Source organism: Sceloporus occidentalis, unplaced genomic scaffold, assembly GCF_023333645.1.
Source record: "Sceloporus occidentalis isolate IW3139 unplaced genomic scaffold, rSceOcc1.0.p SCAF_95, whole genome shotgun sequence".
Lineage (NCBI taxonomy): Eukaryota > Metazoa > Chordata > Lepidosauria > Squamata > Phrynosomatidae > Sceloporus > Sceloporus occidentalis.
This window is the reverse complement of record NW_028317075.1, coordinates 1,265,860-1,285,616: the sequence shown is the minus strand read 5'-3', so window position 1 is coordinate 1,285,616 and position 19,757 is coordinate 1,265,860. Positions and strand designations below refer to the sequence as shown.

The following is a 19,757-nucleotide window of genomic DNA, read 5'->3' as shown; positions in this document are numbered from 1 at the left end:
AGAAACTCACGAACTGCACAGCACAATAACTGAGCACTGAATGAGTCTCAGTGCTCAGTTTTTGAATTGCCCGCTCGTGAACGCCACCCCTACGTGCGTGACGTCACTCAGGCGTGTTCCCCGCCGTCCGCGGCAGGGAACGCATAAAGTTTTGTTGTGACGCGCACGCACGCACGCGTCTAGTAGCTGGCGTGCCGCGAATGGACGAGGAGGAGGCGCCGCGAACGGCACGGGACCTGCCGGATTGGACGGGCGGGCGTCCCGGTAGGTGCCGAACCCCGGGACCCTTACAGTTTCCCCCCTTAACGGGAGGCCTCTGGACTCTTGAAGGACCTGGACGACCAGGATGGTGCAAATGAAAGGCAGAAATCAAAGTGGAAGCATGAACCTTGGCCACGGGTTCCCAGGAGTCTTCGTCAGAGTCATATCCCTTCCACCGTATGAGATATTGTAATCGTTTACGATAATATCGAGAGTCTAAAATATCCTCAACTTCAAATTCGGGGTTATCATTAATAATGATGGGGGGAGGAGGAACAGGGTGACGGCCCAGGAACGGGTTATTCCTCCATGGTTTCACCAGTGATACATGAAAAACCGGGTGGACGGTTAAGGTGCTGGGTAATTTACCCGCGCTCTTCTTTTCGAAGACATCTTGAAACTGTTGGTAAGATATAGGAAGTTCCTGAGGTGAAGTGAGATCTTGAGTCAGACATACTGAGATAGTCTTTAAGCAGGTCTGTATGCAATGTGGAGATTTGAATTGAAAAACGCAGGTCTCCCAGTTAATGGAAGGTGTCACGAACGCACTCTACTCCAAGCGTGCGCGTGACTTGGTTCTGGTGGTAAAAGGGTTAAAATTCACTATCTGTCTGCACTAGACCGGAAATAGTGATAAAAATTCAAATATCCACCCTTAATACCACCCGCAATTAACTATAATGATATAACAAATATCAAAATAACGCTGCCACCACCAAGACAATTTAGAAATGGGGTGCCTTGGTACCCCAAACGAATCAGACTAAAAAACCCACACAGTATATTTTAACACAATAATTATGTGATTTAAAATTACCAATAAAACGGTCTCTTCAGGTAACGTGAGTCTTTACCAGACAAAGGCAGAACTTAATAAACGAATATTTATTATGAATAAAAAAATCACAGTGCATACAAAAAAGATGATAAACAGATTATTTACAGCAACAGATAAAAATAAAAAGGAGAAAATTACAGAAAACCTAACTACTCACTGAATGGTCAAGTAACAGTTTTTCTGTCCGTAGGGCTCCGGCAAGGAAAGATGGCGACTTACTCAAAATTAGATCTTGGCCCCTAGTAAGCACACTGACCAATCTTCTTTCACTAACTTTATACTCTTTCCCAGTTCATCTCGAGTTTCCAAGCCGGCCCAGAGGTGGTATAAGCAGAGGGAAGGTGTACCATAAGTGACCTCCCCCTTGAGTAGTGGAAACATATCCGTCAAAATAACTTATTTTCATTTTATCGTCCCTCCTGTGCTCGCCACAGCCATAATTCATGCATTTATGAATTTCCTGTAAATTGTGAAGTCCATAGATATGTCACACTTGCTACATATGACTGACCATCATAGACTTCACAATTCCTTCCAAACCGTTTACGTTGCGCTGTCATGTTTGTACTCTTTTTGTAGGCTGCGCTTTCCCCGTTCTAGGTATGCACACAAGGAGGTATGATAATGAATATATGAGTTATTATTGATATGTGTTGGATATGACCTGGATATGAGATGGTTTTCCTGACTGCTAGTGGTCACTTAGCATATCAAAGAATCCAGTATTATGAGGGGGAAACAGGAATATGGTCGTCTACATTTGAACCTAGACAAAACGGCAGCTCCACTGCAGGACCTAACACCCTGTAGAAGGCCCCTGTTGGAGTCCGAGCTTCAAAGGACACATTTATCTCACAAGACCTTTTGGCACCACATGACTGTACAATCAAATTAACCCCTCTCATACTGAAATTGGCCATACCATCTCTACCAAGTAGCAAGTCCATGTATGCACTACACAAGTTGGTGTGACAGAAGGGTTATGAGTTCTTAGCCAGGGAAGGCCAAGGATGATGGAAGAAATTGGTGAGGGAACCATGTCGAACTGGAGAGTCTCAATGTGGCTGGCTCCAATCTTAACTTTTAATGGGATAGTCTCAGTGATGATGGGCCCGGTCTTGAGCGGACTTCCATCCACCAGTTGGATGGAAAGAGGATATTTCTTGGGACAAGTGGGAATAGAGAGTTTCCGGACCAGGTCTGTGTTAATAAAGTTGCCGCTGGCCCCAGAGTCCACCATAGCTGGTAGGGATACAGATTCTTTATTCCACTGTAGAGACACAGAAAGTGACAAGTGAGACGAAGAACATGGAGCTTTTTCAGTATAGTTGTACAGGTGACTGGCAGAGTTCTTACCCTTGGGGAAGCGGTTGCGGGATCGGCAGTCTTTAAACAGGTGACCTGACCTGCCACAATACATACACAGTCCCATGGTTCTGCGTCGTTCCTTCTCTGAAGGTGATAGAGGACCTCTGGCGATGCCTATTTGCATAGGTTCCTCCGGTGGGAGTGATGTTGGGGTTACAGGTACGGTACGACTAGGAGTCCAGAAAGAAGTAGCGGCTTGACGTTCTTGGCGTCGTTCTCTAAAACGGCGGTCAATTTGTGTAACCATTTTGATGAAGTCTTCAAGCACAGGAGGAATAGACGTACGTGCCAACTCATCTTTAATGGTATCAGAAAGTCCCCAGCGGAATTGATCATGAAGTGCGGGTTCATTCCATGAGGTTTCTAGAGCTATACGCCGGAATTCTGCAATATAATCCTCTACGGGTCTTCTCCCTTGTCTGAGGGAACGTAGAGAGGCAGTAGCAGAAGAAACTCGGTACGGGTCGTCATAGAGAGTGTCCATAGCTTGACGAAAAGATGACCAGGAATCAAGGAGAGAGCTTTGACTGTGAAGTAAATGGTGAGCCCATAACTGCGGTTCATCTGACAGAAGAGAGATGACAGTATGGACCTTGACATAATCAGAGGAGTAGGTACGAGGCTTGAGATTGAATAGGATCTGACACGAGGTGATGAAGGTACGATATTTCTTGCGGTCCCCCGAAAATCTCTCTGGTAAGGGAACCTGTGGTTCCTGAGCAGTAGCTCCCTCGAGGATTGGTGCTGGGGGAACCGGTGCTGGTTCCGGTGAAGTATTCTGCTGCATTGCAGGTGGTGAACTTGTTGACGCAACTGCTTGTGATCAGAATGCATCTCCTGGAGAGACTGGTTCATGGAAGCCAGTTGTTGAGAAAGGGCAGAAATGGCGTCTGCTACTCCTGCGGACTCCATGGCGGCTCAGTTATTATGTAGGGAACTCTAGAGGAGTTCCTAAAAACAAATACAGGTGGAGACCGGAAAGCAGGAAGCAGGCTGAGGAACAGGAGCCGGGTCTGGTATACGAGGGGTTAATCTTGAACGAGCCGGGTCTGGTACACAAGGGTCAATCTCATACAAGCCGGGTCTGGTACACAATGGGTCAATCTCATACAAAGCCGGGTCTGGTACACAAAGGGTCAATCTCATACAAGCCGGGTCTGGTGCACAAAGGGTCAATCTACTACAAGCCGGGTCTGGTACACAAAGGGAAAACTCAGGAACGAAGGGCGAGAAACTCACGAACTGCACAGCACAATAACTGAGCACTGAATGAGTCTCAGTGCTCAGTAGGGCTGCAACTAACGATTATTTTCATAATCGATTAGTTGGCCGATTATTTTTTCGATTAATCGGATAAAAAAAATTTACATTTTTCATTTATTTAAAATAATGTAATAAACAAATTATATTAAATACAAACAGCATAATAAAAAAACTTTGATAAAATGCATTTCTTGCCTTTATTTCGCAACCAGCCCCCCCCCAATTTATGCACGTTTGAGCCCAGGCTTGCCACGCTGCCTCCCAGACATGCCACGCTGCCTCCCAGACATGCCACGCTGCCTCCCACATATGCCACTCCACGCTGCCCCCCACATATACCACTCCACTCTGCCTCCCACATATGCCACTCCACGCTGCCTCCCACATATGCCACTCCACGCTGCCTCCCACGTATGTCACTCCACTCTGCCTCCCACATATGTCACTCCACTCTGCCTCCCACATATGTCACTCCACTCTGCCTCCCACATATGCCACTCCACGCTGCCTCCCACATATGCCACTCCACGCTGCCTCCCACATATGCCACTCCACGCTGCCTCCCACATATGCCACTCTGCCTCCCACATATGCCACTCTGCCTCCCACATATGCCACTCTGCCTCCCACATACGCCACTCTGCCTCCCACATACGCCACTCCACGCTGCCTCCCACATATGCCACTCCATGCTGCCTCCCACATATGCCACTCTGCCTTCCACATATGCCACTCCACGCTGCCTCCCACATATGCCACTCCACGCTGCCTCCCACATATGCCACTCCACGCTGCCTCCCACATATGCCACTCCACGCTGCCTCCCACATATGCCACGCTGCCTCCCACATATGCCACTCTGCCTTCCACATATGCCACTCTGCCTCCCACATATGCCACTCTGCCTCCCACATATGCCACTCTGCCTCCCACATACGCCACTCCACGCTGCCTCCCACATATGCCACTCCATGCTGCCTCCCACATATGCCACTCTGCCTCCCACATATGCCACTCCACGCTGCCTTCCACATATGCCACTCCACGCTGCCTCCCACATATGCCACTCCACGCTGCCTCCCACATATGCCACTCCACGCTGCCTCCCACATATGTCACTCCACTCTGCCTCCCACATATGTCACTCCACGCTGCCTCCCACATATGCCACTCCACTCTACCCCCACATATGCCACTGTGCCTGATACACCTCATACCCCGATACACCACTCCATCCTCCCCAGACATACCACTCCATCCTCCCCAGACATGCCACACTGCCTCCCAGACATGCCACACTGCCCTCCCCACATATGCCACTCCACTCTACCCCCAGATAAGCCACTCCACTCTACCCCCAGATAAGCCACTCCACTCTACCCCCAGATATGCCACTGTGGCCCCAGATCTGCCTTATACACCCTGATACACCACTCCATCCTCCTCAGACATGCCACACTGCCCTCCCCACATATGCCACTCCACTCTACCCCCAGATATGCCACTGTGGCCCCAGATCTGCCTTATACACCCTGATACACCACTCTGTCCTCCCCAGACATGCCACACTGCCCTCCCCACATATGCCTTATATACCCTATATGCCTTATACCCCCAGATATGTCACTCCGTCCTCCCCAGATATGCCTTATACCCCCCAGATATCTCATAGTCCCCTCATAGAGTCACAGACCATACTTTTATAATTAAGTACTGGGTTAATCTTCACTGCCCCCAGGATTTAGATTCCCCTTAGTTTGCCCCCCTTTATCTCTAACACCCCATTAACCATAACTGCCCCTAAATTAACCCTAAAGACCCCATCAACCACAGCATCCCCTAAATTAACCCTAAAGACCCCATGAACCACAACAGCCCCTAAATTAACCCTAAACATACCATTAACCAAAACTGCCTCAAATTAACCCCAAACACCCCATTAACCACAGCTGCTCCTAAATTAACCCTAAACACACCATTAACCATAGCTGCCCCTAAATTAACCCTAAACACCCTATTAACCATAGCTGCCCCTAAATTAACCCTAAACACCCTATTAACCATAACTGTCCCTAAATTAACCCTAAACACCCCATTAACCATAACTGCCCCTAAATGACCCTAAACACCCCATTAACCATAACAGCCCCTAAATTAACTCCCACCTCCCCTAACTTTCAGTAGCCCAAATATTAATTTTATACTTACAGTTAGATGAGTGTCACAGCCATGTGGTTCTGGCCTTCTGGGAGAAGGAAGGGGCAGGGCCAGTTGTCACAGTGATTACAGGGAGGGACTGGTAAGTAGGAGCTGCTGCTGTGAGTCAGACTAAACGGATTATATAATGAGGGGTATTTTTCAGAGCGTTTGCTCTGAAAAAACCCTCATTTAATAATCGATAACGCCACGCCTACGCATAAAGTTTTGTTGTGACGCGTGCGCGTCTAGTAGCTGGCGTGCCGCGAATGGACGAGGAGGAAGCGCCGCGAACGGCACGGGACCTTCCTGATTGGACGGGCGGGCGTCCCGGTAGGTGCCGAACCCCGGGACCCTTACAGACTCCCTCTAAGGACATTCATGCATGCTAGTGGGCTGTGCAGATACAGACACTACCTACTGTGCATTACAGTGGAGTTGAATAAATCATGACACAATGTAATATGTCATATGTTGTTGTTCATTGGAGGCTGTATATACCTAATTTGTAGACCTGCTACAGAACAGATGGTTGTTATTCTGTCCTGATATGTAAAACCATAGCATTCAAAAGGGTCTACTTTCTTTATCATACGACTGTATAAAGCATGCAGACATGGCTAATAAATTTAGTTATATTTCGACCAAACATTAGGAGAATAAAGACAGTTGAGCTACATGACTTTGACTGTGGTATGATTGTGATGCAGTGTTTCCAGCACCTCATGAAGAGTTTCTAGGTCTTAGAATGGTGTAATAAACAAACAAATTCAGTTGTGGGTGCATATACCTCGTCACAGAGAGGTCGCGTGAAAATGAATAGGCTTGTTCAACCTTGTTCAACCTGACAAAAAGTCCTCAAATACTCATACTAAAGAAGGGCATCGAGTAACATGAACATGGATGGACTACATCAGAAAAAGGCCATAGCACTAGCTTGGTGTACCTAATAAAGCAGCCAAAGTGTATTTTAGTGGCTGCTAAATACTGTCAAGGCTAACCACAAACATAAGTATATGTTAATTTGGGAGTCAGAACTAGTGAATCAGTAGCATAAGGAACAATGGAAAATGTTACGTAATGTGTTCCATTTTTTTTAAAAATATAATTTTAAGTCTTCTTTAGGAATTGGGACATATTGGGACTTGTGAAGGTGTTCTATCGATCTATATTATTTAAGAGGTACTTGTCTAAATGTCAGTCCTGGGCTTCCCCAAATTAACAAATGTAAACAAAGAATCTGCTTTGCTGCTAGATATGGCTAGCCAAATACTGGAAACAGGGACAAGTCTTGGGCAGTTTCAAACCTTGACAGATATCTCACTAGCGAGAAAATTCTGCATGTGGAAATAAAAAAAGTTTTGTTTCATCAAAACATGTTTTCTAATTTCCTCATTCTCTCATTGAGGAAATGTTTCCTTCCCCCTTTTTCCACCCCCTCCACTGTTACAAATTGCCATGTTGATCAAACATATATAAAATATAGGCCAGTACTTTACAGTACATCAGGTATCAGACCCAACTATGATATCTGTTGAAGGTGGCTTTTATCCACTATTAAAGGTTTTTGATGGGGAAGAGCACGAGCGAGAATGCCTAAAATAGATTGAGTGAGACAATAGGAATAATAGTTTTGTATCTTACAGAAAGTTCTAATTTTCTTTGCTCAAAAGACTTAAACCCATTCTGGTAACTAAGTCAGCATATGATGTTATCTGGCCATGTAGGAAGAATTCTATTGTCTTGACGAGACATTTAGTAACAGCTTCCTATTATGAATTTTCATCAAAAAGGTATAATGTATCTAGTATTAGCTTAATAGGGGATACTTTCCCATAAAACGTTTCTGTAGCATTCAGTCTATTTCCAATTCCTTTTGTTAACAGAACTCCATATAGTATGTATGAAAATAAGGCTAAAAATCGTGGTGCGGTAAGGTGGATAATTTTTATTATTTTTTGTCCGTTTGTGTTTATTTTAACCACTGTCTAATGTTTCCTAATTAATTACAGTTATGTAATCTTGACGTAATCATTTTACTTAATTTAATAGATAGACACTTGCAGAACAAATAATGATGCTAAATACTTTAGCTTTAGATTATTAAGAAACGCTTTCATTGTTATTATTACAATTTCCATTCAGTTGTTTAGTAGACTGTTGTGGGTGAAAATCTAGGATACATTTGTTATAGTGCAATGCAAAAAAAAAGCAAATACAGGATACTGTATGGCAATAATAAGATTTCCACATTAGCTGGTGTTAATACCAAACGAGTGTCTGCTTAATTAAAACATAAGTAGCTTGTTTTAAGATGCATAGTGAACCAGTGTTGGACAAATTCATGTGAACATAGAGAAATACCTCATTAAATACTTTTAAGCAAACGGAACAATTAAAGCTGAACTCAAATTGAATAGATACTAAAAATGTGTTTTATCCATATTGTTAAAGGTGGTGACAGCTAGTCGTGTAAATGTTTATCATGAGTCACCTGATCAGTTTTACTTGAGCAGATATGTCCTCTAAGGATTCACCTTCAGCATTATTAAGAATTTGCTTTGCAGATAACACAGGGATTAATACACAGTTGACTCAGATTCATGATACTTCCAGGGCATCGGTCTGTAAAGCAATTTATCTTACACTGCTACACAGAAGACAGCATCTTGTTGACATTTCAGTTTTAACCGAAGCCCTCACAATGAGTCTTAAAAAAGAGGATGTTGCAGAGTTTTTGAAAAATAATCCTGCTTTTACAGAAAGATACTTTAAAAAGAAGCTTACGCCGGAAACTATAGCCAGTGCATTTGGTCGTAAAGATGTTGCTGTTGATTTTGCAACGTTCCAGGAACTCATCCAGGTAGAAGAGAGTGAGATTCTCTTCGAACTCATTAAAGACATGCAAGAAAGTATAAACATGGAGAAAGTCGTATTCAAGACTTTAAGGAGAATAAGCTTTCTTATTCACGCCGATCGTTGCAGTCTCTTTATGTACAGACAAAGAAACGGCACTCCCGAGTTGGCCACAAGACTTTTTAATGTCCACAAAAACAGTAAACTGGAAGAATGCCTTGTTCCACCTGACAGCGAAATTGTCTTTCCTTTGGATATTGGCGTGGTAGGACATGTTGCTCACACCAAGAAAACAATTAATATCAAGGATGTTAATGAGGTATGTACAGGATTTACTTATTCTCCTATTGAATAAATAGGCTGGATTCAAGATAAATTTGTGTCTGGTAATCCAAAACAGTTGCCACAGGACCGCAATAAAAAAATTTGAAGGGTTTATTAAATTTCCTGTCCATTGAAGAACCAAGCCTAGTAGGCATCTCCTACAAAAAGAGCTTGTTAGTTAGTTAAACCTAGATAAAGCACAGTTAGATCATGGATACATCCTAAATGTACACTCAATGACTGAACTATTCATAATGCCCTTCTTGCAGAAGAAACTTGTCAGGGCTGGCCCTTCACAATGCATTGAGTTGGGGAGTTGAAAACAAATCTGTCCTGTAAACTCCAACTGTAACAACACAGATAACACAAAAAATGTAATTGCACAAATGTTAATCAGAAGTATTTTTTTTTAAATGTGATAACTATATGGCCTAAATAATATTAAGGTTTATATTTTTCAAAATAAATTGGTGATACATGTACCTTGTGTTCTCTAAAAGATTTAATTCTCCGATGTTTCTAAATATATCGTTTTAATAAAATTACTAATGGACATCTGTTTGTACATAAAGGGCACTATGTATGAAGTCATTGTAAAGTGTTGGGGAATAAGATGGTGCTATATAAAGCAATAATAATAATAAAAATAATGATGTGTGTGTGTTCTAACCGCTTTAAGACCAGGGCTATTGTTCACCTACAGGATCAGAGCAATTTTTATTTTATTTATATATATTTTTATATACACCCACAAAAATAATATACTATATGACCAAAAGTATGTGAATATCCCTCCTACATCTAGGTGTTTAATCCACACCCATTACTAACAGGTCTATGAGTGTTTCAAGCACATAGGCAGCCATCTCCAAACATTGGCAGTAGAATGGGTCATACTAAAGAGCTCAGTGACAATAAATGTGTTAGTGTGGAAAAAGATCTGTTCCTGAAATTTCTGCCCTGCTAAATGTGCCCCAGTCCACTGTAAGTGCTTTTATTGTGAAGTGGAAGCGTCTGGAAGTAACAACAGCTCAGCCACAAAGCAGTAGACCACACAGACTCAGAGTGGGGCTGTTGAGAGCTGCATTATTCAAGCACTGTGTGTGAGAAGCTTCACGAAATGGGTTTCCATGGTCCATAGAAGGTTTACTATAACAAGCCAAAGATTACTATATGGAATGCCAAGTGTTGGCTGTAATGGTATAAAGTACATCACCCCTGGAATCTGGAGCTGTCAGGACCAGGGCAAACAGGTCGGGTAGGAGTCCATGTGCAGGGGATATGGGGAACTCTGTCTGTACTCCTTTATGCATGGTGACACTGAGATAGGTACAGACAGAGTAGCAGGACTGGATAGGACGAGAGACAGGAGCTGAGGCAGGTACAGGCTCGGGAGCTGAGGCAGAGAGACGGGAGCTGAGGCAGGTACCGGCTCGGGAGTTGAGGCAGAGAGACGGGAGCTGAGGCAGGTGCAGGCTCGGGAGTTGAGGCAGAGAGACGGGAGCCGAGGCAGGTACCGGCTCGGGTGCAGGCGCAGGCACCGGTTCGGGTGCAGGCGCAGGCACAGGTTCGGGTGCAGGTGCAGGCACAGGTTCGGGTGCAGGTGCAGGCACAGGTTCGGGTGCAGGTGCAGGTGCAGGTGCAGGCACAGGCTCGGGTGCAGGCCCACTGGCAGGTAAGCCCACAGGCAGGTTCAGGCACAAGTATAGGCTCGGGTGCGGGCCCACTGGCAGGTAAGCCCACAGGCAGGTTCAGGCACAGGTACAGGCTCAGGTGCGGGCCCACTGGCAGGTAAGCCCACAGGCAGGTTCAGGCACAGGTACAGGTGCAGGGGAGGCCCACTGGCAGGGCGGACGGGAACGGAGGCCCACTGGCAGGGCGGACGGGAACGGAGGCCCACTGGCAGGGCGGACGGGAACGGAGGCCCACTGGCAGGGCGGACGGGAACGGAGTACTACCGGGCCAGGCACGTGTACAGGTTCATGCACGGGTACGGACTTACGCTCGGGTACTGGATCATGCACGAGTACCGGCTCAGGCACGGGTACAGGAACGGGCTCAGGCACGGGTTCAGGCTCAGGCACGGGTTCAGGCTCAGGCACGGGCACGGGTTCAGGTTCAGGCAAAGGAGCAAGCTCAGGTACAGGTAGCGGCTCAGAGCAAAGGCAGTCCTTTAACATCAATGCCAAGGCCCTGACTGAAGGGCAGGGCAGGTCTTTTAAAGGCAGGGCTTTACTCAATTCATAAGGCGCAGCTGTACCTGATAATCAGGTTCAGATCACTCCAGAGGGTGGAGGGTGGCCACTAGTGGTAGCAGATGTATTAACCTGAAGTACAATTCAGCCATGGTTCAGGCAGCAGAGAATGGATCCTGACAGGAGCAGTGGGAACCTGTTTTTTGGAGTGATGGACAAATCTGGATTTGGAAGATGCCAGGAGAACTTTAGTTACTAAAATGCATACTACCTACTGAAAAGTTTGGTGGGGGAGGTATAAAGGTTTGGGGCTGTTTTTTCAGTGTTTGGTTTATGCTCCTTGGTAAAGAGGAAGATATTTTAGACAATTATACACTTTCCAACTTTGTGGCACCTGTTTCTGGAAGGCCCTTTCCTATTTTAGCATTATTGCACCCCTGTGCATAAATCAAGGTTCACATGGTTTGATGAGTTTGGTGTGGAGGAACTCGAGTGGCCTGCATAGATCCCTGACCTCAACCCCAATGAACACCTTTGGGATGAATTGGAACATTGGGTGTGAGCCTGGCCTTGTTGTCCAACATCAGTGCCTGACCTCACAAATGCTGTACTGGATGAATAGGGAAAAATTCCCCAAGACACACTCCAGAGTCTTGTGGAAGCTGTTATAATTTTAAAGGGGGGCAACTCCATATTAATTTTAATGGTTTTGGACTTGGACATCCAACAATCTCATATAGGTGTGATGTCAGGTGTCCACATACCTTTAGTCATATAGTGTATAGATTTTTAGGACTAGTAGCTTTGGTTTGAATAAAATATTAAAACTAGGAAAACAAAATTTCAGGATATATTTCTAAGCAATCCCCTAACACACTTAACTATTGTATTGAATCATATTACCTGCTGCACACCAACCCATATTGAGTGGGTATGCAACACCGTTTTCTTAAACTCGGAGGGGTACAAAATGTTTGGAGTGTTTTGCATCCTTTTTATTTACTTTTTAGAGTATCCAATGTATGTGGTTGTATATACATGAAAACTGCATACCTAGCCGATGTAGGTCACAGGATATAATATGATCCAGGGTAGGCACACATAGGAAGGGGTTAAATTCCATAATCATGGAAAATCTTCATTAAGAAAAAAAATAGAAAATACACTTTCAGGTCAGTAGGTGGGAAATGAATGGAAACAATGTTAAAGGAAAGAATTTTATAAATATTTAGAAATGGTTTGTAAGATCAGAAACAACACAAATTTACAGCAGAGGGATCTTGTCAAACTAATTTAATTTACATTTTTGACTGGATAATGAGAGCAGTAGATATACAATTGTGTGAAAAAGAAAGTACACCATCTTTAAATTCTATAGTTTTACATATCAGGACATAACAATCATCTGCTCTAGAGCATTCAGGTGTGTGTTAACACCAGGGGCGTGCCTAGAGTATTTGGTACATGAGGCATCTGGTATGTAATATCACCAGAAAAATTTATAGCACAAATTTGTAAACTGTATGCCAACTGGAAAAAACTAGAAATCTGAAAAAATAAAATATTAACTTAAAAATATATACTGAGTAGACATTGATGCTGGTACAGCATAACTGCTATCATTATATACTGCGCCAGACATTGAAAACAGCACAGCATAACACCTATCACTATATACTCAGCTTAGCATTAACAGTGGATTGTTGTCCCCCTGAATGTCTCCCTTTCTTTCCTCTGTCACTTTTCCAGCTACAGATCCATTTCCTCTTCCATCTCCTCCTCTTCGTACTTCATCTAGGCTCTTCTGTCTCCTTCCGGTGCAGTGTGCGTGGCTTCAGTGGGCCGGGATATGGCATCAAATCCCAAAGCACAACATCAGTTGCCGACATGCATCGCAAGTCGGCACCTCCTGCTTGATTGATTTTAAGTAGCTTAGAGGTCCTTGATCTAGCCAACCGAGCCTGCCTCTCCAGCAGTGGACATTATAGTCTCTGGAGGGGTGCACAGCTGATGCCGGCCTGGTGGCACGCCCCTACGGAATGCCCCCATGCCCCCGGTATGCTACTGGTTAACACAATGCCAGGGAAGAAAGACATCAGCAATGATGTTAGAGAAGCAATTGTTGCCGCCCATGAATCTGGGAGGGGTTAGTAGGCCATTTTCAAACAAGTCCATCATTCTTTCAGAGAAATTGCAAAAACCCCAGGAGTTACATCTCAGACTCTACAGGCCTCAGTTAGCATGTTAAATGTTAATGTTCATGGCAGTACAATTAGTATGGACTAGACAAGTATGGTTTGTTTGGAATGGTTGACCGGAGAAGGCCTTTTCTCTCTAAAACGAACATGGCAGCAAGGCTTAAGTTTGCAAAGTGGCATCTGAACAAATCACAAGATTTCTGGAACAATGTCCTTCGGACAGACAAGAGCAAAGTAGAGATGTTTGGCCATAATGCACAGCGCTGTGTTTGGCAAAAAACAAACACAGCATATCAACACAAACATCTCATACTAACTGCCAAGCACAATGGTGGAGGGGTGATGATTTAGAGAACATTACATGTGAGTGAATAGGACAGAATACATTTATTGTCTCTTGAAGTTTACTTAAAAATGTGTTCCTGACCGGAAATATTAAAAAAACAGGGGTGGGCATTATCATAGTATTCTTGTCTGGGGTGCCATTTGGTCTAGAAGTTGCCCTGCTTGTTTTTGTTACTGAAATCAATATATTCACAAGGGTCTATATGTAACCATGCCTGAAATTATGTGCTGGTCGTGTGTGGAAGGGCCCATTTGTATCTCAATGCTTGCTTGATGTGCCTTATGGGAAGTATGGCCCTGTTTATCCTTGTTGAAGTTTATGTGCAGGCCCAGACTGGCAGTCGGGCACACCAAGCAAATACCTGATGGGCAGGGTGACTAGTGTTAGCTTTTAGCAGGCATCCACACACCTGTGATTTATTAGCTATTGACCTTTAAGTGCTATGCGTATTTTCAGTTACGTGTGTATGGTAATTGAAATCCAAAGCTGGTGTCCCTCAAGCTGCTTATTTTCTGTTATAAGTACTGAATGCGTATGATTGTTTACACAAAACCCTTTTTGCTCAGGATTGGGAGTTCCTGACACAGTAAGTTTGGCATATCTCTCCTCATGCATTCATCCTACTTACACATGAACACGTGAACCTAGTGCAATATGATAAGCCTCTCAAAAGCTCATCCACAATAATATAAACCTGCTATGTTCAACCTCATGTGATTAGTGCTTAACACTTATGGTTAGTAATCCAACTGAAGAAGGTACAACTAACATGCTCAAAGGTTTAGAAAAGTTTACTGTTGCAGATAGGGTGTTTTATGGTTTTACATACATATTTCTAATGTATACATATAATATTTATTAGGTATATGTCATAACCATATTCCTCCTTCGTTGGTTGCTCCTGTCAAGAGCATGACATAGGCACTGTGAATATGGCTACTGATAACATACCCAATAAACACGCAAAGACATTAATCTTTGGAATGTGAAAAGGCCACAGCACTTTATTCATTTAGACAGACTGTGACACACAAATAACAAAGATAAAACCGGGACTGGCACACAATTATACTCTGGCAGAGTGCCATTCAAATGTCTAAAATTTAACCCCTGCCAGTCCCGGACATAAACAATATACGAAAAGAACGGTACCCCTTAAACATAAACAACTTAATACCCATGCCGACAATTACCCCCAAGCCGTAAAGTCTCCAATAGCAAGTGGATCGGCTAACTAAAATTCCCCAGGGACCCAGCCCATTAGGGAACGTTTAAACAAAACACACATCCAAAACTTCCGCCTTTTGTCGTGCGGCACCTCCAATTTTATGTTACTTTCTTTGTTCTTAATGCTGACTGCCTCCACCTGGCTCGAAACCCGTGCAGGAAGATACTGAACACCACCTGATAAAATACAAAACAACGAAAACACCGAAACACAGAACAGACACAAACATGGGGAGGGAGGGAAACTTTCCTTCTAAATTCAATAAATTGTGATGCTGTGTGTACTGTTTATATAACGTTCCCTAAACACCTCAGATGCCCATACACCAATCAGTGAGGATGGGCTGCCCAGCAACAACCAGTGTCCCCTAGCTGACCCCTCTGCCCTCTCATTCGCCTATCACAGGCCATGTCATGCCGCCCTTTCTGCCTAGCTGTCTCCAGGGCTCCCTTGACATAGGCACTGTGAATATGGCTACTGATAACATACCCAATAAACACGCAAAGACATTAATCTTTGGAATGTGAAAAGACCACAGCACTTTATTCATTTAGACAGACTGTGACACACAAATAACAAAGATAAAAACAATATACGAAAAGAACAGCACCCCTTAAACATAAACAACTTAATACCCAATGCCGACAATTACCCCCAAGCTGTAAAGTCTCCAATAGCAAGGGGATCGGCTAACTACAATTCCCCAGGGACCCAGCCCATTAGGGAACGTTTAAACAAAACACACATCCAAAACTGCCGCCTTTTGTCGTGCGGCACCTCCAATTTTCTGTTACTTTCTTTGTTCTTCATGCTGACTGCCTCCACCACAGCCTGCGCGTTTGACACCTTGAACGCGCTGGCTACCCCACGCAGCCACCGCCTTTTCGATGCCAAATCTAACATTAAGCAGCCAGATATCAATCCCAATATCGTTTAAGTGCACCAAGTCCCCCCGGAACAGCTTACTGTTATCAACTTCTAACTCCGGGTGTGATACCACAAAGCCTCCCAAACGGCAGACAAAACTGCCTATCGCCTTATTCAGCTTAACCCTAGCCCTGCCAACACCTTGCATGGAACGAGCTCCACGCCAAAAAAGGCGAGGGACAACATTAGACCAGCCCACAATAAGCGAAGGAAAACGATCCCATAAACGAAGCAAGTCACATTTGATATCCCGCATAAGTACCCTAATTGGTCTGTGGCAAAGGTCATTACCTCCCGAATGAAATAATAACACATTAGGTGGATTCTCTGCTGAAGCCCGGGCCAGGACCTCAATCAGCACATCTGCCCAACGCGATCCGCGAAAACCCAACCAACGGATATCTGCAGTGTGCTCCGCAAAACCGAGTTGACCACCATTGGCTCTAACCGCCGCCCGCTTTGCTGCCCAGTGCACGTAGGAATGTCCCGCGATCCAAACCCTACAGGCTGCAAAAAATATGAACAGCAAAATGTGAAAACAATACAATACTCGAAGCAAGGAAAGACTAAAGTAACTATACATGTGTCCCAAAAGACCATAACCAAAGAGGACAGTCCAAACCTTTGGGACTCGCATCTGGTGCCAATTGCCTAAAACGGGCCCACTGCTGTCGTGAAAGCACATCAGCGACCTCATTGCACACACCTGCAATATGCACAGCCCGAATGCAGACATTCAACTGCAAACACCGGAGTACTAAATGCTGCAGTAACTTAATAACAGGAGGGGAGGAAGAGGACAGATTGGTGATAGCTGCAACTACCCCGGCATTGTCACAACGAAATTTTACCCTTTTATTCCTGAGACTATTACCCCATAATTCCAAGGATAACACTATAGGGAATAACTCTAAAAAGACAAGATTCCTACAAATATCACTTAATTCCCAAACCCTCGGCCAAACCTCGGCGCTCCATTGTCCTTGAAAATAAGCGCCGTACCCCATTGCACCGGCTGCATCCGTGAAAAGCTCAATTTCATCGTTAAAAATGGAGCCCTCCATCCAAACTGATTGCCCGTTGAACTCCTGCAAAAATGTGTCCCAAACAAGCAAATCACCTTTTAGCTCCCCTGTCAAACGAATAAAGTGGTGAGGTGCCTGAACTCCAGCCGTAGCCATCCCCAAACGTCTACAAAATATACGCCCCATTGGGATGATACGGCAGGCAAAATTCAGCTTGCCTATTAAGGACTGCATTTGCCGTAAAGTAACTTTCTTAACACCCCTAAACAAACTCACCCAGGCCCTTAAATCCTGCACCTTCGCAGCCGGGAGCTGAAAAGTCATTGCAAGAGAGTCAATCTCAATCCCTAAAAAATTTAACCTTGTGCATGGGCCCTCCGTTTTGTCTGGAGCCAGAGGAGCACCAAAACGGCCAAACACATGCTGTACCGTAGCTAATAACATCCCGCAAACATTAGAGTCAGGTGGACCAACACACAGGAAATCGTCTAAATAATGTATAACTGATGAGACTCCCGCTTCAACACGCACCACCCACTCTAAAAAAGAACTAAACATTTCAAAATAATGACAAGAAATAGAAAAACCCATGGGGAGGCACTTGTCAACAAAATAACTACCCTCCCAAAAACATCCTTGTGACAGAATGACCTGTCATACAGGGCCCCAAGGTAGACAGAGATGGCTCCGGCCTGGCTGCATAACAAACATGGCTCAAGCAGGAACTCCATTGTGTTAACAAATCCCATTAACAGGATTACTGCCAGGAGGCTATTCAGTAGCCAAAGGGGATTAAAGGTTGGATCGTCTACATGTACCTGTTTATTAATGTTAATTCAATTATGTGGATATATAAGGCTATGTTTTACAATACAATGTTCCATTTGTTCTTCACAATCATGGTGGTCGTGACTACTTTTGTGATCTAAGACAAAGATCCATCTATTAGCCTTTTGAGGCTGGAGACTATCCTGGAGGGACAGACGAAAGATTCATAGGGTATCTATAACCCTAACTAAGCAACCCATTACAATCCTAATAAATGAAAACAGTCAGGGTGTATTGGCAATAAACGGAAAGCCGCTTCAATATCAGTTTTAGCTAATAAAGCCCCTTGTCCACACTCTCTCACCCACCGTAAAGCAGCGTCAAAAGACGCGTAAGTAACACGACAAAGGTCCTTATCGATGTCATCATTCACTGAACCCCCTTTTGGGTAAGAAAGGTGGTGAATAAGCCGAAATTTACCGGGTTCTTTTTTGGGAACAACGCCCAGCGGGGAAACTCGAAGGTTATCTAAAGGGGGAGAAGGATAAGGCCCCGCCACACGCCCTAGACTGACCTCCTTGAACAATTTGTCTTTAACCACCCCTGGGAAGTCCAGAGCCGACTTCAAATTTCGCAAAACAAGCTGAGGAGGAGGGTCCTTAAAAGGAATCCGAAAACCCTCTTTAAAACAAGACTCAATTAACACAGCCTCATCCCTCAACTTATACTGACTGAGCCACGGAAGCATCCTTTCCCACATCACCGGAGTCTTCCCCTTTACTGCTAGCTCCCTGGGTCTTACTGACCTTCTCTTTTTTAACACAACGGGACAAAGGGTGGGAACCGGAGCATCCTGAACATTCATGTTTGAAACGACATGAAGCCCCCCACTTACAGGACCCTGCATTAAACTGACAGCAAAATCCCTTTCTGTTAACTGCCGATGAAGCTCCTGCTGCTCCACCGGCAGCCCCTGGAAAGGACTGCCCGGCCCCTACGGGGGCAGAGACTTTTAACCATAAGGCTATGTCTTTATGATCCCAACGAATAGAAGGGCGAAGAGCTTTCCTCTGCCGAAATTGTTCATCATACCTAATCAAGGCCTGACCCCCGTAGACCCTGTAAGCCTCACCGATACTATCCATATAACAGAACAAAGAGGAACAACAGTCAGGGGTTTTCTCCCCTATTACACTAGCAAGTATGGCGAATGCTTGCAACCAATTTGAGAAAGTGCGGGGGATCAGGCGGTAACGTCGCTTCTCCTCATCCTCTTTCTTTTCCTCCAATTTCGCTGACCTATCCAAGTTAAATCGCTCAAGAGGAAGCAAGGAAAAGATCTCCACATATTCACCCTTCCAGATCCGCTCCCTGACCTCTTGTTTCAGATGGGCCCCAAGTGGCAAACATAAACCTCACATCTGGCTGAATCTGACAACCTAACCTCTTCCTTACGTTGTACAACCTCAGTTTTTTGCAACTTGAGGACTGGCAGCCTCAGGGGCAGGAACCGCCGGAACAGACGCAACAGTGCCAGATGAACCCTCAATACGACTTGAGCCAAGCGAAGTGTCCCATACTGCTACAGGTGAAGGGGATAATGATCCTGGGGCAGCCAACGCAGCACACTGACCCAAAAGATCCCTGACTGAAGCCAATAATGATCCCAGCTGACCCTGACTGCCAGACAATACAGCACTGCTTGTATCCCTAACTGAACCCACAGACCTTGTGTCACTTCTTGTAGTATTAAGACAAGGTGGAGAGTGGTGCTGTGTGGGTGCTGTAGGACCAGTGTCCTCAAGAAACTCACCGAGCTGCCTCTCAGCCTGTGGAGCAGCCGTTCCTCCTGCAGATGCGTCCTGTCCTGCTGGTTGAGAAGATGCCGCGGGTTGCAGGATCCCTGGAGCTCTCGTTGCGCCTGTAAGTGCCACGCCGTCTTGGCACGAGACGTGGCGCCGTTC

At 44.9% G+C, this 19,757-nt stretch overlaps 1 protein-coding gene across 1 annotated transcript in view; it reads left to right on the top strand.

Moving 5' to 3' along the window:
* The first annotated feature begins 8,630 nt into the window (after nucleotides 1–8,630).
* The window catches only part of LOC149284301 (rod cGMP-specific 3',5'-cyclic phosphodiesterase subunit beta-like), a 35,309-nt gene continuing 24,182 nt past the window's right edge, over nucleotides 8,631–19,757 (top strand). Inside the window, exon 1 of the mRNA XM_089496852.1 lies at nucleotides 8,631–9,101. Coding sequence (XP_089352978.1) covers nucleotides 8,631–9,101 — 471 coding nt within the window. The remainder of the gene's footprint in view (nucleotides 9,102–19,757) is intronic.